General features: G+C 39.0%; 1 protein-coding gene across 19 annotated transcripts in view; it reads left to right on the plus strand.

The window, feature by feature from the left end:
- The window catches only part of LIMCH1 (LIM and calponin homology domains 1), a 311,556-nt gene extending 289,581 nt beyond the window's left edge, over positions 1-21,975 (plus strand). For 7 of the 19 annotated variants that reach the window (XM_036908564.2, XM_036908566.2, XM_036908567.2 and 4 more), the window contains 9 exons: positions 1,140-1,220; positions 3,871-3,963; positions 4,805-4,909; positions 5,799-5,926; positions 7,498-7,619; positions 7,908-8,031; positions 11,651-11,759; positions 14,208-14,310; positions 19,127-21,975. In XM_036908564.2, coding sequence (XP_036764459.1) covers positions 1,140-1,220; positions 3,871-3,963; positions 4,805-4,909; positions 5,799-5,926; positions 7,498-7,619; positions 7,908-8,031; positions 11,651-11,759; positions 14,208-14,310; positions 19,127-19,152 — 891 coding nt within the window. In that variant the 3' untranslated portion in view covers positions 19,153-21,975. Of the gene's footprint in view, positions 1-1,136; positions 1,221-3,870; positions 3,964-4,804; positions 4,910-5,798; positions 5,927-7,497; positions 7,620-7,907; positions 8,032-9,985; positions 10,064-11,650; positions 11,760-14,207; positions 14,311-19,126 lie in introns of all 19 variants that reach the window. The other 12 variants (XM_057502178.1, XM_036908574.2, XM_036908560.2 and 9 more) reach the window with 5 other exon arrangements.
- The last annotated feature ends 3,689 nt before the right edge of the window (positions 21,976-25,664 follow it).

Below are 25,664 nucleotides of genomic sequence, written 5' to 3' on the forward strand. Positions count from 1 at the left end.
AGTATAAATCAAGCAAGACCCATGGCCTGGCTTGCATTCTCCACCTGGAGATGCTTCTCTGGGCCAGCCTCAGTGGTAGCATGGACCTATTGGGGGGCAGGGCATGGCAGAAGGTGAGCTGGCCCACGTATCCTGGGCACTAACTAGACCCAGGTGAACCTTGATGAGACTGACCCTGTCGAGCTTTGCGGGCAGCCAGGGCAGGTAGATTCTGCCTGCTTCCCTCCCTGCCCCAAACCCTCCCCCTCCTCTCTAATGCTCCACCCTTTCTTTGCTTGTTCTGTTAAGATTCTCAGGCAGTTCTAAGTACCTCCACAAACTACCCCATCAGAACAAAAAGAAGGGAGGAAGCAGTTTGCCGTGGCCCCTCTGCGTGTAGGGGAGGCCAGCTTTAAAGACAGTACCCCCTCCTTTGCTGGTTTCTCCGCAACTGCCTCGGATTTCTCTTCACCACTGTGGTTCCTCTCAGTGTCAGATTCTGTGGCCTGGGGACCCACTCTGGCTCATGCATCATTCTCCTATTATTCCTGTTCACTCACTGGGTTCCCAAACTCACAAAAACCTTTTTTCAAACACACAAAAAAATGGATCTTTGGGTTGAATGTTTGTTCTGTGGCCCCAGAACAGAGACTTCCTCTTGCCCAAATCTCAGGTGATGCTCGTGGGCACTGAGTTAAAATTCCTCTTGGAGAAAGCTGATGCAGAAAAGCAATGGCCATGTGAAAGATTAGTTCTACAGTACAGCAAACACCACTTCTTACCAAATGCAGTTCTGCTGAAATAAGCATTCCCACTTGCTTGGATTGCAGAATCACTGCGTGGAATGAGGATCTTACACTCGGGAGCATGAATACATATAAGAAATCACTTCTTAAAGAAATGAAGCAAAAGCCTTCCCATGCCAATGGCTAATTACTTCATGTTTTCCTTAGCCTCAGAAAGGTTCCCACAATCATACCAGCATCTTGGAAGTAAACCAAAGAGGGACTAAGATTAAAAAGTGGTTTCCGCCTATACAGGGGCCTTTCAATATGTGAAAGCTTCTGCGTGTCCATCTGTGTGTCCATCCTGTGTTCCTTACCCTGGCTCAGCCATGAGGACATGGCTCAAATCTGATCATGGTTTTATTTTCTAAGCAGTTTAAATTCTGGGCATGGGACCCGGAAGAGGAGCGCAGGCGACAGGAAAAATGGCAACAGGAGCAGGAACGTTTGCTCCAGGTAGGACGGCCGTGTGCTGGCCTTGTTTTTCTCTTAGATGCTCCCTTCATTTCCATTGTATTAAATAGATTTTTAGTACAGGAAATGTATGAAATTGCATTTTTCTCAGAAGCTGATGAGTCAAAGTCAGTTCATTTGGGCCCATTGCAACAGAATGCCCTGCGTCTAATTCCTCTTACCAAAGGTTAACATTGACGAACATGAGGAAAAAGCACTTTTTAAAACAATTCAAGTATTGATCAAGGCCAGCCCACCCATTCATCATCTTCTTGGCTGCCAATCAAATTCCACTCCAGGTAGCAATGGGAATGAATTATCAAAAAGCTATTTTTTGACATGTGACATAAATTTTGGCCTGGGTCTTGTTCCTTAAGAAGAAGTATTTGCTCCCTCTTTAAGTAAAGGCTGATAATTTTCAATTCTAGAAAAATCCTGGGAGTAAAATTATCATGCCCCTACTTGTTTCATGGCAGTTTTGTGGAGTAACAGGGCTTCAGAAAGTAACCTGGTACCTTAAACACCTATGCTGAGTACTTGGGATATGCCAAAAACTGGCATATTTGTTGACACTTGACATATTTTATCTAATTTAATCCTCATAAAACCCTTCAAAGTATGTCTTATTTGCCCCAGCTTGCAATTGAAGAAACTAAGGCTAAAGAAATTTAATTAATTGCCAAGGTCACACAGCCAACAAGTGTTGAGCCTAGCTCCAAATCCAAGTCTAGATAACTTTTAAAACTCATGCGTTCCACAATACTCCCAATAGTACTGATTTTACCAAAAAATCATAAAGGAAAAGAATGTTCCAAGTCTCATTCACTGTGATGACTTTCTGTTGCTATCCAAAAAGCAATGCTTAATGTAAGTTTAGTTTATTTATTTCTTTTCTTACCTTTTTGTTCTAATCCTTTTGAAGAATTAGATTCCAGGGGTGGGAAGCAGGGGTCAGTTTATATAGTTAGTCAGTTGTAGTGGGACTTTAGGTCTGCCACTTCAGGTTAACACTTTTCAAAATTGCACAAGGATAAACTCTCAATACCAAAATGTTAGTAGAAAATGGCGTCAACAAAGTCTCAGAGCTTTTGGGACTTTGAGGTCCACTGGGAGACCCCAGACTAGCCCCGGTTATCTGCTGTTCTCTTGGAAATCAGCTAAATGGCCAACAGCCAAAAGGCAAAAATTCCACAGAGTAAAGAAGACAAGCAAGTGGCTTTTTCAGTCACCCTCTGAGAGTGGCTGTGGTCACACATGCTTGCACGTGTTTTGTTCCTGTCCCACCAGATTGTTATCCAGTGTGGCACTGTGGGTTGTGGGCTTTGGGGAAAGGTAGGGGGTGGGGAGGAAGCGTGTGTGTGTGTATGAGTGTGTGTGGTGCAGATGTACCACGTCTCCCACTCCCTGTGTCATCAGTTCGTCCTCTTGGTGATGGAGCATGTGGTGTGAGCTCCTAGACCAGTAAACCTAAGAAGCTTTGCTTGTTTTTCAGCTTCTGTGAAGTTTTAGGGGCTGTTTCCTCTATTCTGAAAAGCCTCTGAAGTCCCTTTCTCAAATTTACAAATCAATAATAATTTTTTTTTACCTGGAGTTAAAAGCCTGCCATGGGTTGACCAACAGTGTTTTATCCAGAACATTAATAAGAACATCAGGTACCAGACAATCCCAATAAAGCCCTTTGCTCCTAAGATAATGACATAGCAGGGAATATCTGAGGGGAATCTCAGTGCCTTCCCAGGAAGATAGAAGCACAGACTTATTTGAGCCTCAGAGAGAGGGTTGATAATGATCAGCCTGAAATGTCTGCCCATGTGATGTGCTTCATGATTCCTTCGCCATGTCTGGGACGCTACTCCCAAGGCAGCCAGGTGTGTCGGCTCTTGTGTTAAGCATTAGCCTTAATCTCCATTTATTAATTTCTTCTAGTCAGCTGTCAGGGACTCCAGTCACATTTTTAAAGCCATCCTTATTCAGAGTATTTTTTTCCCCCAGAAGTGATGACTAGTGTTGTATTGTTTCTGAAAACAGCAGTGGCAGTTCTGATATCAAAGCCTGTTTAAAAGCAACTCTTAATTCAGAAGTTCCTTAAAGCTAGGAAGATTACATTTTGGTAAAATGGCTGCAAGCAAAGAGTAATTCAGCTACTCGGCTAATTATCATCTTATCCACTTTGGACCTTTCTGCACTGTCATCTTGTAAACCTGCAAGGTTTTTAAAATCTTTCATTAAACTCTGCCAGCAGCAAGGTATTTCTATTAGTGGAATGGCAAAACTCATCTCTGAAGAGCCCAGAAAAAGCAAACTATTGGTTTAGTCTACCTTCTAGGGGCAAAACCCAGGTTGAGGAGGATTTTAGAATCTTTCAATCTTTCTATCTTTTCTCTTTCCATAAGCAAATATCTACTCACATATCTGAAGAACCATTCTATAAGACACCAACAGCAGACAATATTATTCTCCACTGGATTTTTATGATTCTCATGCATTTGAGTACCACAAGATAGTATTCCCTTTTGTTGCATGGATTTGATTCGAATGATAGAACCAAAAGATAGTCTTGCACCATATTATGCGTGGTGGTGTAGAGGGGGGAAATGTCCCAGTGGTGTGTCCAGTGGTCAGCTCAGAATGACCTATGGAAATCCCATAACAGGAGCGATACCAGAAGGAGCAGGACAAGCTGAAAGAAGAGTGGGAAAAGGCCCAAAAGGAGGTGGAAGAGGAAGAACGCAGATACTACGAGGAGGTAGGAAATCCCCGGGAAGGAATTTGACCTTGTAGTCATAATTTCTCAAAGTCCACAACACATTTTGAGCCTGTGGTATACGTATGCATGTGGCTATGTCTGAACCCTGTCAACCTCTTTAAAAGAGTAATATCCTATAAGCTCTAAAAGACTCCATTTCCCCCAAATTTAGTTTATGGTAGAGGTGTACTGAGTCATGGTCAAGGTGATTGTATCCGTTCTCTAGTCAGAGAGTCAAATTTATGATTTACCTTAGAGAAATGACATGAAAGCATCAGTTTGTTTATTCGTGTGTTTGTTTGAGGCAAACATGTTTGTAACAGTGAATTACTTTTCTGAGGATAACTTTAATATCAAGGCTAAATGAATCTTGATCACTGTATTCACTATATAGTACCAAAGAGATTTGGAGAGAAGGAGAATTTAGTTTTTGTTTCATTTCTTTAGAATAAACCAGATCACATTAGAGAATTCAGAGCTACATTTTATGCATATTATCTAAAAATTTTTTATGATTAATATTTGGTGAATTTTACCTTCAATAATAATTTTTGTGCATTAATCCAATCCCTAATAGCATTTCCAGTTGGGCTTCTTGAATCATACTAACTAATTAATTTGCAAAGACTTTGTCTGAATAAAATGCTAATTTCTAAGTCATTGCCCATAGAAAGTATTATCTGATTTACATGATTTAGAAAGTAAGACTTTTTTTCATGCCCTTCTCATTTGCATATATCTGATTACTTTTTCTAAAATTCTTTAATGAAATTTTTCTCTTGACAAATAAATGATTTTTCATTTATTTTTCCCCTTCATTAATACCTGTCCTTCCCCTTAGGAGCGCAAAATAATTGAAGACACTGTGGTTCCATTTACTATTTCTTCAAGTTCTGCAGACCAGCTGTCTACATCCTCCTCTGTGACTGAAGGCAGTGGGACAGTGGTGAGACCATAGATACAAGCAATTAGTGAAATAAACCTAAATAGAAGTACAAACTAGAAGGCCAAGTTTTCTACCTGTTTAAATCCAGGGCTGGCTATTTCCCGAGAGTCATGTCAGGTACTACATGGCCATTGTACTCTGTGGTACTGTCACTGCCAAGGCCACAGCCTAGACTCATTTCCTAAGAAGCAGTGTCATCATTACTGAGGCCAGAAGTGCCCCCACAGGCTGGCACCCAAAGCCCTTCTGCCCTAGCTAGCAAGATCCTGACCGGCGAAGCCATGTACCGCAATATCCTTTTTACCGCCCGTCATTCATTCATTCAAAAGACATGTGTTCCTCTCTGCCATACCATACATTCCTTTACACTGGGTGCTGACAGCAGGTTGCCAACAGTAGTGGTCTTCCCCAGCCGCCACGGAAGTTGCTTCTAACTCACTCTGAAAATTCCACATGAAATTTACATGTGTCTTCAAGGGCCAGAGAGAGCCCAGAAAGGCAGGTCTGCCTCCATAGCCCCCAAATAAGGTCATGGAGGTAGTGGATGAAAGTCATACCAAGACCTGGATAGTATATAATCTACTTTAAAAACAACCCATGGGCACTACAAGGCCATTTGTCCTGAAATGAGCAGTCTAGTGACCTTGTTTTATTTTGAAAGATGGGTTTTCTAAGCAGTTCCCTTTTTATGATAACTTTTGAGAAAGATCCAGGTTACATAGTTGTTTTAAATCTTTGGAAATAAGTTACTATTCAGTTTGGACAACTGTTCTTTAAAGTGTAGGCAATGTGACTGAAAAAATGCTTCAAACATTCCATGGCCAGATGTAAGTGTTGTCTGGTATGTTTAAAAATTATATTCAAGATCATGCTTATTTTTCCCCATTAGAATAAGATGGACCTGGAAAACTGTCAAGAGGAAGAGCAAGAGACAAGACAGAAGAAACCATTCCAGGGGGACAACAATGACTTATTATTAAAGACTAGGGAAAGTGAGCCCCTGGAGGAAAAGGGCAGGTATGACCCTACCAGGCTGTCGTCATTTAAGCTGGGCCTTGCCCATTCACTCCCAGGAAGGCTATGCATTGCTAATGGAAATCATATTCAGCTTTGAAATGATCAGTCCAGTAATACAAATATATTGCTTAAATATATTCTAATAGCTCTGAAGTCAGTGTCATTATGCTATTGAAAATAAATAGCCATATTTTCAAATAGGCAGAGCCTTTTTTAAATAAAGGGAAACAGTATAGATCATCAAAGGAGCATGTTGTCATTTCAAAGCCCGAATTTAAATATCACTCACCTGGAATCTTTAGTGTGTCTGGAGGGTTGAAACGAGGCCCTGAGGTCCCACCCACTGTAGTCCTGGGGACTTGAACTTTGCCATTAATATCCTCTGAGCTGCTGTGAGAAGCCACATTTACTCTGGGTGATAAGATAAAGAGTAAGCAACAAATCTATTGGTTGGGTTAATCACTCCACCCATGGGTTCCCACATGTTCCATGGGAGGTCAGAACGGGGCACCCAGAAGCCCCTGCAGCACTCAGAGCCAGCTCAGGCTGGAGCTGTGACCATGGTTATGACCGTGGGCTGTGGTGGGCTTCTTGATGCCACCCCACCCCTAACCTAGAAAGGACCTGCAGAAACCCTGGAGGCTGGCACTGCTCTGCCACCAGCAAGTTCTCTGTGAGACAAACGTTTGCCTCTGCACTCCGAGATACTAGATAGATACTGACAAGTGTACATGCCTGTGTATGCATGGACACACATACATGTGCACACACACACACACACAACATCCTCAGAGGAACCTAAATAAACAAAAGGCTAAGAACCATTTTCAAAGACTAGCCAATTTGAATGTTTGGCTGGGAGCTAAGCTCTTCTGGTGGGATTTTCTCTGAGAATCTCTGCTCAGCAGCTAGAAGACTACGTAGACTGTAGGATATAGGCGCTTGGGGCCCTTGTCTGAGTCTGCAGAACCCTTGGAATAGCACATCTGTTTTCAGTTCACTTTGTTTAAAGAGACTTCCCAGTTTAGTGAAATGAAAGTCACTAGTCAGGAATATTTGAATAACTCTGATAAGCATTTTACATGAATTTTTGCTAGTTCTCCAGACAGCTCTGTTAGCACTAGAAACTTAAAAAATTTCTTGTCTCTCCTTTGCGCACACAAGCTACTGAACGGCCAATGAATTGCCATGGTCTGCCGAGGTCCCATGTGGCCCAAATGATTTCTACAATAAGTCCTCTCTTGTGGAAATCAAAAAGATTCCAATTAGCTCTGGCATCCCTTGAAATTATTAGATTTGAAGAGCTTTGGGGACAGGGAGGTAGGGAGGATATCAGAAATGATGGTTTCTCAAGCTTGTTAAGTTGATGGATAATGAAAATGTGTAGCATTTTACAGTATGTTAAATCCACTTCAAATCTAGTTTAAGATAAAAAAATAAATAAACATTTAGTTAGTCCCATGTCATTTTTCATATCGTAATTGGTACTTCCATCCCCTAAGGGATAGGATCAATCAGTTTAGTTCAGTTGCTTTTATCTCTATTCTGAAATATATATTTTATTTTAACAGCCTAACTCAAGGGGCCTTGGCTCATTCTAAGAACCCCCTATCGAAAGGAATCCATCAGGACTGTCAGCTGGATGCAGAAGCTGGGGCCCCACACTGTGGGATGAACCCACAGCTAGCGCAGGGTAAGAATGGAGAACACCGACCCTGATGGTTTAGTTGTCATAAGACCCCCGCATTGTCTGGACAGATATGACCTCTGCTGGCTGCAAGCTCTCCTCCAGCTTACAAACAGCACAGTGAATAAAGTGGGTTTATGCTGCCTAGTAACTTATGCTACTCCCAGCACCCTAGGCCCAGTCTTTATGAAATCGCTGAGACCTCAGAGGCATTGGCACTTTAAAGAAAATGGCTTACTAAGTACCCAGGTGATGTTACTGAGCGCTAAGTTTACATTCTTTCCTTGGCCTCAGATCCACCCCGGTATCAGCTGATATCAAACCCACCAATGCACATTTTAGAAGATGTGAAGCCAAAAACCCTCTTGTTGGATAAAAGCATTAACCATCAGATTGAGTCTCCGAGTGAAAGGCGGAAGTGAGTAACAACTAAGATATGAAATTCCTTTTTAAAAATAAATATATTGACTAAGGAAAAATGGAAAGTGTGAGATGCAAGAAGTCAGCAACACTTTTGTGCTGCTCTCCATTGAATCTCATTGACAAAGCAAATATTCATGGAAGTTGGGGATGATCTTCCTAAGCAAATAAAATATTTGCTATCAATTTATCAATTTGTAAAAACAAAGTAATGTTTTTAACCTACCAGCCTAAACACTGGAAAGAATTTGAAGGCCTGTTGTATTAGCAATTTATTTTAATTAAATTGTCTCAGAGTCTATGGACAAATGCTCTTTCAGAGAAAAAATGTTTTAGTCTCATTTACTTTCTTTCCCATTAAGTAACTACTTGATGCTACATTCTAATTTTGTAAGAATTTGTTTTTTTTTACAGTAATAATAGTTCCTATCATTTTTGAAGCATTTAAAAATAACAGGCACTGTGTCAAAGGGTTTACATATCTCTCCTCTTCATACATTAACTCACTGAACTTACTGAATTTTATTGGTTTATTGTACCCATTTTACAGATGAGGAAATTGAGGCTCAGGGAAATTAAGTAACTTACCCAAAGTACTTGACTGGTTAAGTGATAGAGGAATTGAAAATGAACCCACAGTTCCATAGTAAGATCATATTTGAGCCAGAGGTTCCTTGTAATTAGTTTTAAAAATACAACGTTCACCGTATTTTAACCAATGATTCTACCTGGAAACAGACCACCTGGATTGACTGTGTTATTTGCCTGCACAGGACTTTGGCAAGTTACTTAATCTTTCTCTGCCTCAGTATCTTCATGTATAAAATAGGAATAATGGTAGTATGTTCCTCGTAGGGTTTTGTGCATGGCCAATAAGAAGCATGTGAGCGTAGGTGGTGGTAGTGATAATGGTGATGGTGACGACTTGTCTTACAAGTCCATCTTTTCACCTTATTTTTCTTGTTATATTTGCTCTCAATATGCTGTTTGAATCATTTCCCACTTTTCTCTTATGTCTATCCAATTTCATTTCTACATGTCTAGATGACACTTAGAATCAATAGAAGGGAAAGTCACATAGAAGTAATCACTGTTGTCATTGATTATGGCACTGATTTTCAACCTTGTTTTAAGGCAATGATACTTCTTTAGGGTATTTCATGAAAATTTGGTAGTTTGGAGAAGGTAGGCTGCACCCGAGGAGGGAGGCAGGATGGGCAGGGGGCTCCGGCATTATTTTGAAAGCAGTTAGAAGACCGATGGCTCATGCTCTGTTTGCTTCTGTGTCGGCATTTCTCTTTGCCACATTTTTAAATGTATTCTAGCTCCTTCTTTACAAATTAACTTCAAAGCAAGAGCCCAAAACTGACAGCTTATCCTAGGCAGGACTCCTGTGCAACCAAGAGCACCTGGAACACCACTGTGGTAGCTTCTGGCTGGGGGCCATTCTGCTTTGTAGACGCCCATGCCATAGCAGTTACTAAATGTTTTAACCATCACCCCTAACCACATCACCCACAATGAATTTATTGATAGCAGTGGATGCTACCTCACTGACAAATACCTCCCTAAAGCTCTGCCCTCTACTTCTGGGCTCTCTTTAAGAGCTTTTCCCTATATCCCTACTATCTTTCCCTTCCCTCTGGTCCATCATTTTTATATGTAACTCAGCATGTAATTTCAACTAGCAAAGAACTTGGCAAAAATAAAGATTAGAAAAATATTTTGTCTTTTCTGTTCATCAAGGCCAGACTGGTTTTGATATTACCCAAGCATTGCATGTCCAGTTTTTGCTAGTGTTTACTATTTTTCGTCCTTTATAAACATTACCAGTAGGATCTGCATGGTCTTTTATTTGGCTGTCAAAGTACTTTTTTTTCTTATCTAAAATGTCCTTTTGGTAGGATTAGGCTTTTCTTGTCATAATTTTTGGCTCATTTACCATGTTACAGGAAAAGTCCTCGAGAGAACTTCCAGGCTGGGCGCTTGTCCCCCTGTTGTCCTACCCCTCCTGGCCAGTCACCAAACAGGTACAAGAGGGCAGCCCTCCTTCCCAAGGCCACCTTGTCTGGGCTAGCACCTGCTGAGCATGGTTTTAACTGGATTAGTGCCTGCCAGATGACTTTGAGGGACTCATCCAGCCACGTCTCTTCCTACACACACACAAAGCAGGAAGAAAGCACACATTCCCTATCCGCCTGCAATTTTTATCAGCCCATGATAGAAAAAGCCAAGTGTATGATGTTGGCACAGCTGTGCCATTGCGGTTTAATTACATTGTGTGGAACCTGCAATCTAATAAGAAAATCCGCCAGACATTTGCTGGGCTCCTAAGTCGGTGCCTCTCCCTCCAAGACGGCTTGGTCCTTCTAGGCAGGATCCGCTGGTGGCTCTGACTGTGAACCAGGGGGGCCGAGAAACGAAACTTCATCCTTCTCTTTTACAGACTGAAGCCCTTTAGTGATTGCTTCTGGACGTTGATTGGTGCCCACGATATTCTTAAAAGCTGCCTGAGTTCCCTTTCACTGGAGAGACAAATTACTAAATACTCAAGAGATTTTCTTTTATTTGAAAATTTCACTTAACTACAGGATAAGAGGGAAATCCTAATAAATAGAGTTTGCTTAGGGCAACTCTTCCTCTTTTCTTGTCTTCCTTCCTGTTTCTTCTGTCCCTCGGTACTCTGGCTTCCAAATGATACTGCATATTTTTTAATTTCTTGTGTAACTCCAAGAGCTTTCTGGACAACAGGCTTGGTTGTAATCTGATCTTGTTCCTGTTGCAGGAAAGCTGCCTTAGAGGACAGCTGTCTAGTGCTGTCATCTGGGGTCAGGCTGCTGAGCTCAGCCCTAACCCATTGGTGGGCACTGTTGTAGGGGCTGTAGGGGTACAGAGATGGGGCAGACCAGCCCATGTCCTCAAGGGCCTTGTACCTCAGAGAGAGTGGCAAGTGCCCAGATTATGGAGCCATTGGGCATTTGCACTGAAGCGGCAGTAGAGCTAATATAGTCCAGGCCTCTCATTTTTAAGGTGAGAAGGAAACTTGTAGTAAGTTCTTTACACCAAATCGCAGAACTTGGTGACGGAGCAGCCAGGAGATCCTATAGTTGCCGAGTACCTATCACAGTTGCCTCTCTATTTTAAAACAGCAAAAAATTTTTCTTATTGACCAAAAAGAAATGCCCTAGTGTACCAATGAGCCCGTTATAGAAAATTTTAAGGCCACAGTGAAACCTTAGCGAAGCTAAACTTGATTATCTTTTAGGAGTTAAGAAAACATATGGTAACTACATTAAATCATTTCAAGACTTTTAAACACTGTGGTTGAATAGACTATAACACAAACTTTTTATAATAAATAACTAAAACACACACACACACCAAACTGCATACCACGGTGGAGGCTTATTGTATTTAGTCTAGCAGTTGTTTTGCAACTTTTATCTAATGCTTAATTCCTGCTCATTATCAGTCCTGTAACTGTCATTTCATTCATGATATAAACATTGTAAAAATCCATATTTTCACTTTTATTTTTGCATGAGGCTATATGTTTGTGTGATTGACCAACTGATCTACATGGAACATTTTATTATTACATGTATTTTGAAACCTAGGTCTATTAGTGGGAAGAAGCTCTGCTCTTCCTGTGGGATTCCTTTGGGTAAAGGAGCTGCAATGATCATCGAGACCCTCAATCTCTATTTTCACATCCAGTGCTTTAGGGTATGTATCACTCATCACTCTTCTAAGTGCAATTTTGGGATGTTTTTTAGCATCATTCTGCACTGAGAAATATCTCCTGGAAATCCTGACAGCCTTCGCTTGTGAGGCCTCGCCACTCTGGGTTGTATAGAAGTGTGTAAGGACTATAATTAGTACTCACAATATAGGTAGGTTCTGGGGAAGGCAGTATCGCATGGAGAAGGCAAGTAGTGACTCAACAGCATCTCACTACACTGATGGACAGTGACTGCAGTGGGGTGTGGGGGGGACTTGATAATATGGTGAATGTTGAAACCACAACATTGCTCATGTGAAACCTTCATAAGATTGTATGTCAATGATGCCTTAATTTTTAAGAAAAGAAGAAGTGTGCATGAAGTCCATCCTTCAGGATGAAAGTCTGTAATACAACCTCTGGGATGTTAGGTCAGAAGAAGCAGAACAGATTTCTGTGCTGTGTCTTTTCTTTACAAAATAGTTTTCGTTACTAAAAAACATACACTCTAGCAGGAAGCTGAAAATGCACCCAGGGAGAACTCCTGGATTTTTTAAGGCTGTACAGATTTATTTGGAATATAACATTTTTGCTACTTCTTAAACTCTTGTGACTTAACATCAGAGGTTTTTAGTCTTTGACCTATGGAAGTTTTTTCTGCCAATTAAATGGTTATAGCTAGTAGCAAAATTGTAGGTCTCCTAATGACTATGTCTGTAATCACAGATGGAATCTCACTCCCCCTGAGAAGGAGCCCTGCTCACCACTGTCACTTGCCTTTGTTACATAAGTCCTTGTAGAACCTCTCACGGTCCTATTGTTTCTCACCATTGAATTGCTTAATTATCATCTCCTCCAATAAGCTATCGATTCCATCAGGGCGGAGACGTGTCTGTCTGGCTCACCACTATTTCCTCTGTACCTAACAGAGATGGTGTCAATAGTCATTCTTAGATGGATGAATTAATGAATAAACTGAAAATGAGGAGGTCTAGCTTCTAGTCCCACATCTCCTGCTAATAAATAAGTGAGCCAACCACTTAGACCTAATTTATTACAAAATTTACAAGTTGGACTATAGCAGCATTTCCTTTTTTTTCACTCATGGACGTGTTTCAAATTAATATGCAATTTTTCAAGCCAAAGCCTCTACCTCCTAGTAAGAGTCCTTCCTTTCTCTTCATAACTCTAACATGCTTTCTTTTCCCTTCTTGAATTTTGTTCTGTTTCTTGCTGGTAGCTATAAAGTAAACTTGCTTTAAACTTGTATGGGTTTAAAATAACTCCCACTTTACCTATAAGCTAAGAGAAAGTGAGTCAAGTTGTCCCAAAATTTTTAATTTAATAATATCAGTAGTCTCTGGAAAGCAAAACTTATCATGGGAAAAAACACAATGTGGATACATAATTAGACTCAGTTTATTAATATTCTCATTGTAAAACTAACTTAGATCATATATATCCTAAATTGTCTAGGAGTGTTTTGAGGATCTAGGAATTTTTTTAAGGATCAAATAAATTTTTTAAATTTCATGGTAATGCCCAGATAGTATGTTCTAACACCAGTTTGTTCTCAGAAACTTTACCAGAAATAATCAAAGTGGCATAGAGTTCTTACAGATTATCGAGGATTAGGAGGCTTGCCTTCTTAGCTGTCAAGGCATTTATTCTCTCTAATCTTTCACTTCCTGGAGCTGACCTGGTGCTTTAAGGTACACCAATCGCCTCTTAGATTTATCCCCTACCCTCTTGAAGTAGATGCAGTTTATAACACAATTCGGTTGAAGCCTTCCTCTACCCCAGGTGACTTTAGAGAATGAGTCTGGTACTGGCCCTCTGCTCCTGAGCTGGATCCTGATCTGTCCACAGAGGCTGGCATCTGAACCAGCCTTCTCTGGTACAATGAGTACATATATCGCACAGTCTCCTGCACTCAGGCTGACTTGGCTTAAAGGAGTTCCATTCCCAGTAGATTTGGTACTCTGGGTATCACTGCCTTTAACACGGAAGTATAGTGTAGAATATTTAATTTCTAGTTATTCTGGTCTGGAATGCATTTCAACAATGCTGGAAAGCATTTAAAGATTATTCACAGAAAAGTTTCAATTGATAATCCATTGGCCATGTGTTTATTCAAAACCACTAGGTTAGTCTGTTGAAAATGCTTCTTCCATCTCAATTGAAAAATGGTGTGCTATAGAGGTTAGCAGCAGTGGCTTGGGGATCCACCTAACACCACTTACCAGCATTACAACCTTGAACAAGTCAGCTAATCTCTCTAAAATGCTGAAAGTATATTGTTGCTCTAAGTCTTCTTGGTATAGCAACTGACACACAGTAGATGCTCAACAGATGTGGAGGTTGTACAGGAGATTATTGTGCTATACATGTGAACAGTAACTAAGCAAAAATTTGTGATGCACCTTATGACCTCTGTTCTTTCTACCCTATAGTGTGGAATTTGTAAAGGACAGCTTGGAGATGCAGTAAGTGGAACGGATGTTAGGATTCGGAATGGTCTTCTAAACTGTAATGACTGCTACATGCGATCTAGAAGTAAGTACTCAGGGGACATACGTCCAGATGAGTGAATGCAATCCTATGTCTTTCACAAGACCCAACTGAGGAATTCAGCTATTTCTCCTCATCACTTGACACTCTTACTCTGAGTGCAAGATTTATTAGCATCTAGATAAAAGAAACAATAATGAAACAACGCCTTATTTACTTCTTGTTTTTTACTGGAAGTTACTGCTACAGGGTGGCCAAATTCTTTTTATTCAGAAGTGCATTAATACGCCAGCAGGTAAAAGCTACCGAACAAGTTTGAGACAATGACTGAGCTCACCAGAGAGATTTTGGTGAGAAGGAAGGAAGATATATAAGGTCTGTGGAACGCTATTCCTTTTTTGAGGCATATCTTTAGTAAACCAGCACTTTGGGGCATGGTGTAAGTGTGAAGAATGGCTCTCTGCTGTTCATCAAAGCAAGCACCAACCTCTCAGTATCTACAGGCCTACATTCAAGACTTTCAGAACATAATACAGTTTTGTGCCCAAATAAATTGAAATTTCCTTGAGAGACATGATGATGGGTTCGACTTCTCTGTGAATCCCCGCTCCGCTCCAAAATACTGTAGTACTGAATCAGAGCTTAACAAATTCATGTTGCCTTGAAACACCCTGAAGCAGCCGGCCCTCCTCTTCTGTCTGGGTTTCCTTCCGTAGAAGGGTCATGTCAGTTTGGCGGCACCAGAGGGTGCTGTTGCCCAGCTGCTGTAAGAAAATCTGAAACTAGCCAGCCAGTGCCTATAGCCTCTGAATCCTTCCTCACTCTTCATCCTAAGAATGGTCCTTCTGGTGGATAACCTAGATAGCAGGAGCCTCTTCAATGCAAATTCATTAGTCAGGAGAAATTTCTTTTAAAAAAAAAATGGAATGAAGAGATGGTGTTACGAAATTCAAGAATGTTTCTCAAAGTGAAGTAACATTTTTACAGCCTTTTTACGTAGGTCTCTAAATCTGCAAGACTGAAGACTTTAAGAGTAAAAATTTAAGTTCTTTTTACAGCTGTGAATTTAGTAAATCCAGAAGAATATACACCTATTTTAATCAAATGATGGGAAATAAGAACTTAATTAAGCCCAGGAGGTTTTGATTTGGATACACATTTGAGTTGGGGTCAAAACACTTCCAACTTAGAGTGCTGTTATCCAAATGGACTATTTATACCATGTATTTATATATGTCTGCACCTATTAATATTGATATTATATATAATGTTGATATCAGTTTTATGCTCTGTGTTATACATATAAAACTGGTAGAGTGTACCATGTATTTACCGTAAGTATATATACATGCATACACAAATACATATATACATGTATAATATATAATAATTGTATATATATTTTAAACTGTATTTTTGTTTTGTTTTTATGCATTAGAGAGGAAAACTAAATCCTTTTTCTCCCAGGTTTCGAAGTGATTTTTCCTATCTATAAATTACACTTTTTCTCTGCTTCAGGGAAGCCGCTGAATGTGAACCACGGAACCAGAAGAGGGCGCTGTTAGGTTAAAGGCCCTCGAACCAGATTTGAAAAGTGCTATAAATCTGAATTCCTTTCATAATTTAAAGTAATTGAAGGATGCCAGCATAAAACAAACCTGAATCCACCTCTGGGTGACAATGACCTGTTGCCATCCAGATTTTTATTTTAATTGAGATGGTGGGTGATTCATTTCTTTTCAAAATTAGCTTTTCTGATGAAGGCCAGCAATTATTCTCTTGTGTATACAAATATAAAAGGCATTAACTGCTTTTAATTCCGAATCTAGAGATGAGAACTGTGGAGTTCCTATAAGTCTCATAAGATGGAAAATAGATGGTAACTTAGAAGTGAATGAAATATATGATTTTTTCTTTATATTTTAATGCAATATTATACTAGAATTGTTTTTAGAATACTAAGATACTAAGGAAGCAAAAAGCCTCATCAACTGACTAGATAACCTGTATAGAAATTCAAAACAATAAATTTAATAAAAGTTATAAATGGTATAAGGTCAGAAAAATAGGATTGTTTAGAAAGACACCAAATTAAAAGTGAAAATCTCCAAAGTCAACCACTATAATCACCTTCTAATAATTTCTTGGGGAAGGGGCATGATGTGTGTTTGTGTATGTGTATATGTGTGTGTAGACGTCACACACAGATGTCTGTATATGTGATGCATCTACCTGCATGTGTGTTGGCTTTTATTTCACAAAGGTAATCACATAGTCACATTGTGTACTCAGTTTTTGTGGCTGTTGTTTTTACCTTAATGATACAGCTTGGCAGTTTTCCATATAATGAGTTCTTTCTCCTCATTCTTTTCAATGGCTTTTTAATAGCTGTATACAATCCCACAGTATGGACTTGCCATGATTTAAAACTAATTCTGTATGAATGCGTACTTCAGTTGTCTCCAGTTTTTAATATTACTTTTTAAATGTTCCAGTGAGCGTCCTTGTACATATGTCTTGAGGAACACTTGAAAGCATTTCCATAAGATAGATTCCAGGCAGTGGGACTGCTGAGTTAAAAGGCACGTACTTTGTAAATGTTGAGACAACTTGCCTAATTACCTTCTAGAAAAGTGTGTTCTCCCTGCAAAGTGTATAAGACAGCTTCTTGCTCTCCCCATGCCTAAATCAGCTCTGGATATCATCAGACTTTTAAAATTTCCACTCTGCTAGTTGGAAGGAAAAAAATTCATTGCTTTGATCTGTATGTCTTTAATTATGTGAGGTTAAACATCTTTTCATATGTTTATTCACCATTTATGTTTCTTTTTCTATTTAAAAAAATTATATTTATTTCTCTATCCTTTTCCCATTGCCCTGTGGGTATGTGATTTGTGTGAATTCCTTATAAATTAAAGAAATTCTCCCTTTATTTTATGTTGCCACTTAGGCAGTTATCATTGGTCTTTCCACTTTGTGATTTTTTTTCACAGAAAAGATTTTCATTTCAGATAGTTAAACATGTCTTTTCTTTTTTCTTTTTGATTCTAGGTTTTATGTCCTACTTAAACTCTCACTACTCTAAGGGTACAAATAAATTTAGCTGAGATTTGAATGTATTTGGGGATAAGAAAAGAGATAGATATCCAGCTTTTTTGTTTCCAATTAACTAATTATGTGAGTATAACAATGAATAATTCCTTTTTTTTCTCACTAATTTGAAATGCCACATTTCTCATAAACTAAGTTCCCATATATATTTGGGTCTTTTTTTGGGTATTTAATTGTGTTTTGTTAACCTACCTATTCTCTAGTATTGAGCAGTTTTAATTATTATGGCTTCATAATATGTTTTAATATTGAGTCATAATGGCCACCTTTTCTCTGATTATTTTTTCCAAATTTTCCTAACTCTTCTCTCCTGTTTATTTTCCCAGATAAATGTAAGTATCATTTTAGGCTAAACTTTAAGTCAGCAGATGACAGAGAGAATGATGACCCCATTCTGAGAATTTTGATCATTTCTTTCATGGAATCAGAAGAAAAAATATATACTTTAGGAAGGAGTAGGTAGAGGGGGTAATAATTGGCTAGAGAAGTATAAAAACACTTGAATTACTTGAATATACCCCAAATGGAATAAAAGAGTCAGAACAAAAAGAAATGGCTAAAAATCTCTTTCTTTTTTTTTTAAATTTAATTTTGATGTGAGTTGGGAAGAGGGGAGATGGATAGATGTGAGGGGTGGTTTCCATCATAGGCACCCTAAGGGAAACAAAATCATTTCATTGTATGAAATAATAAAACCTGACTATCTAATCCCATTTTCTTTGAGTAACTAGTCACATTTAAATGAAAATAGCATAACAGCATATTAAAATGCAACTCCTAAAGCAATGTGAACAGCTTTTAGGTCCGTATGTCAATGGGAGTGGAAGTGCAAAACCAACTACCTGGCACGAATCACACCGATGCACGTTTAGCTGGTGCCATTATGCTAGGGTGTTGGATAACTGTCTTGTGTCCGTTCGACCATTCACTCTTGTGAAATGCATTTAAAACGAAGTGCCTGGGGTCTTTTCCAGTGTTGCGTTCGCCTCTTTACAACTCCAGTACCTAAAATGAAGAAAAAACTGTGAAAGTTTCAGCAGGATACATGGAACCCAGACAATCCTGCCTAGATGGGTTTGCCATATAGAATACAGGATGATCTGTTAAATTTTTTTTGCCTTGAAGTTTGAATTTCAGATAAACAATGAGTTTTTTAGTGTGTGTGTGTCCCAAACATTGCATGCTCAGGATTTATCACAGTATATCCCAAATATCATGAGATATGCTTACATTTTAAATTTGTATTTGCTATTTATCTGAAATTCAGATTGTATTGGGTGTTCTGTATTTTTCTTTGCTAAATGGAGTCATCTATTTCCAGGTGATAGGTCAAATTTCCCATGTTGCAATGTATTTATTTATTCTTAGAGAAATCAAAAACCTAAGGAAACTGAGAGAAGAGGGATTATTGTTCTGCTTATTTGCCCCAGAAGACATGGTAGAAAACTTGATGGAGATCATTCGGTTTAGGATGAAATCCAGAGGATTTCCACCGCACTTCAGAGAGCACATGAATGCCCTGGGCTCCTTAAGGTCTGGGGTGGGGCTTAAGCCTACATTTCTAACAAGCTCCAAGTGACACCAGTCCCGCTTATCCTTGGACCCCACTTTGAGTAACAGGGTGGAGCAAGTGTCCTCTACCTAGAGAGAAGGCACTTGGGCAGAGGTCACTGCTAATTTCAGAAATGTTTAAATATCTGAAGCAAGATGTGTTTAACTACTTAAAATATTGCTGTTTTCTTTGTCACAGGTGCTGGCCAACCCACGACATTGTGACATGGTTTTCAAGCTTCCAGATTCCTCATCATCTCTTTATTGAGGGTGTCTTCAGGCAATCGTTTAACAAAATCCCAAGTTCGGGGGCTTCTCAGCATTCATCTAATTTCTGAAAGGCTGTTCTAAAAGATGGTATCTGGTTTTTGTAGCACGGTGTTTGTGTTTTTCTTGGTTTGTTTTTTTGTTTTGCATTTGCACAGTATACACAAAAGAATATTGAACTCTAATGATCCCGAATATTTCTAAAAAGGTCTTAGCATGGTTAAACAGGCTCACTGTTTAAAATGTGTTATTCTTTTCCTTGGGAATTAATGAGATAAATGACACAATAAACCTGTTTTGTTTTAGTATTTCTAGGAATTAAACATTTATGTTTACAGAATTGAGCTGCAGAAAGTGCAAGACATGCCAATTTAAGACACGTGGTCTTCTAAGACAGGAACATACAGTTAATGCATTTCAGAAACTAGAAATCACATCAAATAGCTCCAAGCTATAACTTGTTTTTAACGCAAAAACGCTAGTCTGATAATATACTGTAATCCTGAAACATTTGTATTGCTTACATTTTGAGGTAGAAGTTATACCAATAAATTATTGCACCGTTAGTATTAGATTTTGTGTATTTTGGACATTATGTCATGAATATAGGCTGGTTCATCAAAGAGAACCCTGCAATGTAAGCTAGACTTACACTCTGGGACATTGCCCAAGGGTAGGAAGAAGCCAGAGGGAAGTTTTTCAGTCATCATTTCCAGAGTTATTACCAAAATCTGAGGAAGTTAATCTTCAAAAGAGTGGTGGCTCAATGCTAGCCATGCCAGCTGCAGTTCTTGCTTCTCCTCAGCCCTAGATTCAGTGAGAGTCAGTATGAGGCGTATGGTAACCCATTGAGATCGGTCCATCGTGAGGCATGACCACTGCTCACCCTGGCCTGCAAGTTCTCTTGGAGGGCCCGAAGCACAGGTGTTTACAGAAAACCATTAAATCCATCCTAATAAAACCCCAGGGACATATGATGTGATAAGCCACTGGTGTGTGATCAGCGAGGATCCACAGCTCACACTGCGCCCTGCCCACCCTAGTAGGTATCTGCTCTCCTTTATTCTCCTACATCACCAACATTTTGCCATCAAGAATTCTGGAACTTGCTCAAGGAGAAGTTTAGAGAGGAATTCTTGTGGAGAGCTGGTTTGGTTTTGGCCCTGAGGGATGAGTTTCAGCTGGCCAGAAAGGACTCAAGTTACTAAGAAGCATCACATTCTACATCTCCAGGCTGTTTTCTTTAAGACTGGGGAAAGGGAAACTATTTATTCTGCCTTAAAATAATGGCAAATAACTGAAGATGACATTTTGTGAATGTAGACTATGGATGTACTCCTAATAGGTTAATGTAGTCATAAAAGGAGATCAAGTAGATGTTTTCCTGTTATGTAAGCAATAATTTTTTTTCTGTGTCTTATTGAGTATGGCTAGCAATTATTTATTTACATGCTAGACAGTTCTCTGCATGCGGGTTCTGTGTAAGTGCAGAAATTTCCTCAGCCACTGGAGGTATTTTGACCATTTTGTCATTTGGATGAGCTGTTGTTAGATTGAAATCTACATATCATTTCATTAAAAATTGTGCCTTAGAAAATGCGAAGCTGTTGCACATAGTCAGTGATGAATTATGGATTCAGTACATCGAGGAGAGGTGAAGTCACTTCCATGTTCCCGAGACTTCTCATGGAGGTGTTTGCTGTTTTACAGAAAAAAAAATTTAAAAGAAGAATAACTAGAAAAAATTAAAAAGTTTTGAAAATGTACAGATTAAGCCCAATATTTTGATTAACCCCTGCATGTTTTATTAAATATTTTGATAATGTGGATGTTTACACTTTGCATGATATTAACAGAGTACCACAAATAATGCACAAAACCTGTACAATATCATCATTCATAACCAACTTTTATAGAATACTTTTTACATGTGGAACTCCATCCGTTATGTAAGGATTATATGAATATTGCACATTCTCTTCTGGTTTCACAAACCCATTTATACATATTTCTTAGTGAGACTCATTGTACATGTATTGAAGCCTGAATCGAGTCAAGAAAAATAAAGCCCCATTCTCCAGCTGCGAAATGAGCTTTCCCATAATGAACAATAGTCACCAGCACAGAATAATCTCCAACATTTTCTAAATTCTAATTGCCAACTGTTTCTATTTATATTTGATTTATATTTCATTTGGAGTCTGTTACATGGCAGCTCAGGCAGACTAGATCTTGTTTTTCCCAAGGCAGCATAATGAGTATGATCTACTTCTTTTCAAATAATCTTTGAGAACCCAGGGGGGAAAAATGCTCTGCTCTGTTGAGCTACAATGTAAATGTGTTTGTTTAAAAAAGAGATGAGGCAAGTGAGTGATTTATTGTTCCTGAGGAAGTATATCTGATTTTTTCCCCTCAATACTCCAAAAGCTATTCCCCTCTCTTTCTTACAAAAAATAAAAGAAAATGGGTAACTTTGTTTTTCACTAGCAAACCTTCACGACATTTCCTCATTCTTCCCATGTACTATTAATGCAAAGCGTGTGATAGTTATCTATACACAGTGTAAGACCTAACGAACTGAAATGGCCCACCTCCTATGTGAGTCTGTCCAAAAGATGTTACTGTTCTGGGTGGGCCAATGTTCTCTGTCGGTTACACTAACCTTCATTTAAAATATTTATTCTAAAATGCCTCTGAAAAATCATTTAAAAAATTAAAATTGTCTAAAATGCAACAGCTTTTATAGTAAATGTACATTTATAAATAAAATACTCAAATCAACTTTGTACTCCATTGAGTTGGGGGCGTGGGAGGGTTGGCCTTCTTAGGGAAGAGAGAATCAAGCCGGCGCTCTCGTAACCTTTGGTCCAGGTTTCACAGTCAGGTGATGGCAATGATGTGCATTTGCCTAAGCATATTGATCCATTTTTGAGACCAGCTCTGTAAGGCAAATCAATCTGACCATTTGGTTGTGGAAGTCACTAAGGAATTGCCTTCCACTGAAGGATTCAAACTTCTTGAGATGAGACACACAATAACCAGAAGAGACCACGCAAATGCCAGTGGGAATTGTCTGAAACAACCAAATGATGGTCAATTTCCAGCACTGCCGAGAGAAAACCAAATCACACCCTTTTAAGACACTGTACTGTGCCACTGTGCCCAGTGTTCCCTCTCACTGTATACACACAGTCATTTCGTTGAGGGTCCCGTTTTCTCTGTTTATGAACCGGGGACTATGTGGCAACATGGTGGCATCCAGCCGATATTGTTAACTTTCCAAAATACACATGCATCTTCGCTGGTGCTCTGTCCCAAGTTTGTAGGTGGTGGTAATGCAAGCAAATTCCTTGAAAGTTTCCATCACTTTAAGATGCAATATCTGATTGCCACCACAAGTTGTATTCCGCTTGTTTTGGTAGTTTGGTAGGTGGTTAGCAGTTGCTGCTGTTTGCATAGAAAGCTAAATTCTTTGCCTTTCAGAAGAGTTTTAGTAGCTTTCAGGGTAGTTTACTATATCCATTGTTACTTCAAGGAAAGCCCATTCAACCACAATGCATTTCAAAACAAAGGTAGTTATTTTAACGTGATCTATAAAGAATGTCTTTATTTAAAGAAAAGCATCTTACCACAGATATATTGAAATAGCTTTCTTTCCACAGACTTTCTTGAAGAACTAAGAATTCCTTTTTAGGGTCCTAAGCTAGACCACAAAGGATCTGTCCCCATCCTTGGGTATAATCTAAATCAAGGGTTCCAAGCTCAAATGACTGGAGTGACCAGTTAGGAGTTATAAATGAGGACCAGAAGAGGATAACAGAGAGTGGTGTAGACTATGGCAAACTGAGAAAAACAGGTCTGTCAAAAGAAGGAGGCAGTTACCTAGCTCCAAGCAATCGTTTTCATATGAAATCTCCAGCTTTTTAAATGCTGACAACAATTCAAGGCCTTTTCTGACACACTGCCAACCACAATTATGTCTCCACAAAATATATCTGCAAGTCAAACTTCACTCTCAGGTCACCAGTTCATAACCTATAGCTAAATCTTCCCTTTGCTTTCTATCACCTACTTCTAACTTGCTTTGCTATGAGTCGCTGCACTGGGAAAATTTGTCAAGAAATAGCCATGCAAAATGTTTGCTTTCAGAATATCTTGGGTCATTCAGAGGAAGAAGCTAATAGAGCCATTAATCAACAGGTGATATCACTACAATTCATAACACTCTTGGGTAGCATTATTTGTATACTGTCCTTAAAGACTCTGCTATTTTACAAGCAACCCATATTCAGTCTTTTGCCAAACTCTGCTCTTCCCCTTAAAAGTTACCTTCTTTCTTCTGAGTAACTGAAAAGAACAGAAAAGTGCAAATATACAAAGGAGAATTTTTCCTAAACTTATTTAGCATCATTTTATCAAGTGTACTTTTACAAGCACTGTCTTATTTATCCAAAATCATTTCTGGCATATGAGAAGATATATGTATGCCTCCCCATTTTACAGATGAGCAACGGTTATATAAGAGGAATAAGTGACTATTCTGCATAGTGTAAGATTTTACATAGTTGTGTATTTGTCCCTGATCAAGGGTGACTAGGTTAACCTCTTGTTCAGTTGTGCCTGTCTCTGGTGTCTGGGGCCTCACAAAAGACAACCACGCCCCTCAGCACAGCAGACCTGGGCAAGATTTAACCTGCACACACTCAAATGGAGACCAGAATGCTCTTTAATAGCAAATTTACACATATAAATTACTCAAATTGACTTACTTTTCCAAATCCCTGGAGCCTGATTTCTTTCTGTGGAAGACTGGAACCTAGGACCCTTGGTTCTTGCTGGAATGAAGGCTGGGGAGGCTTTCCACATGGCCGCCATGCCAGGCAGGAGCCCCACTGGTCTCTCCCCAACACACACTGACTCCAAGCATCTCTTTGCCTCAAGTCTGGTCTCTGGAGTTGGGAAAAATTAGCCCTGCCTGACAGATAACCTGTTGGTCCAACTCCATTTTTTGTTGCACAGCTGGACCTTCACTGTCTCAAACTCAACAGCCAAGGCTTAAACAAAGGAAGGAACTCTTTCTAACTACTCTGATGGAGAGAAGACATGGAGAGCACATCTTTGATTCCTACATCACAGTATTATTTCCGCACAGATTCACTGATAACATTAATCTAGATGGTTTGTTTTTGCAGCAGGAATAATCACATTGTCCGTGAAGGCCTGCTTTCTTTATTCTTTATTTTTTTCTTATTTTTATCTTGTTCTTATTCTCCATCAAGGGAGGTAGGGAATGATGTCAGCAGGCCCTGTTTGTTTAGAAAATACCCTGGCTGAGAATGACTATAGTACAGCCAAGAGATGAGCCAAAAAAGTTTGAAAAGGAGGAACATTAAAAGGAATTTGCCTTACTAAACAGTAAAATTTACTATAAAGATAACAATACACAATGTACATATCTTGGGCAAGGAGTGATAGATTAGTTATAATTAACACAGCAAAGTATATGGCCCAGAAACAGATCCAAATAAATATTAAAATATATGTATACAATAAAAATGGTAGCACAAATCAGTGGACAAGGATAGTTAATTAATGCCGCCTCTTCTCCATAAAATTAATTCCAGATAGTCAAGTTCAAAACAACATAGGAAAACAGGAAAAGTAAGAATAGTACATTTAAATACATATTCCATAAAGGGATTTTAAAGAAAATTTAAAACTAAAAACTGGGGAAATATCCCCAGCAAATATGACATGGTTAATATCTTTAACATATGAAGTCCCTTGCAAATCAAGAGAAAATGGGCAAAAGGTCATAAAGAAGCTGACAGAAATATAAATGGCCAATAAACATGAAAAAATGTTCAACCGTTGCAACTTTAGAGAGCAAAGAAATCCAAATTAAAACAACAGTAAGATAAGACTCTCCCTAACCCCCCAAAAGTGGGAAAGTCATTCAATTATATTAAGAATTTAAAACTTCTATATCAGAAAAAGAAAGTTTTTTAAAAGCTACAAACCAAGATAAATTATGTCACATATATAACCAACAAAGAATTAGTATCCAAACTGTATGAAGAACTTCAAAGTATCAATAAGGAAAATCAAACAGTTCAATAGAAAAATGGACAAAAGAATAGGCATATCATAGAAAACACGAATAGCAAAAATATACTCAATTTATTAGGAAGGAAATGAAACAACTAAAACCATTATGAGATGCCATTTCATGTCCACTGGATTGATAAAAATGTAAAGGTTTGATGACACCAGTGTTAAGAGGATGAGGAGCAACAGAAACTCTTCCACTTGTGGTAAACAATTCTGCATTACCTAGTGAAGCTGATGAAGCTTGTACCCCTTGATGCAGCAATTTCACTTCTAGAACATAAATGCCTTAGCCTAAACTCTAGAGAAGCTCCAGAAACTCACAGATGACCTGCATGAGACATGTTCAAGAATGTCCCAAC

Source organism: Manis pentadactyla, chromosome 5, assembly GCF_030020395.1.
Source record: "Manis pentadactyla isolate mManPen7 chromosome 5, mManPen7.hap1, whole genome shotgun sequence".
Taxonomy (NCBI): domain Eukaryota; kingdom Metazoa; phylum Chordata; class Mammalia; order Pholidota; family Manidae; genus Manis; species Manis pentadactyla.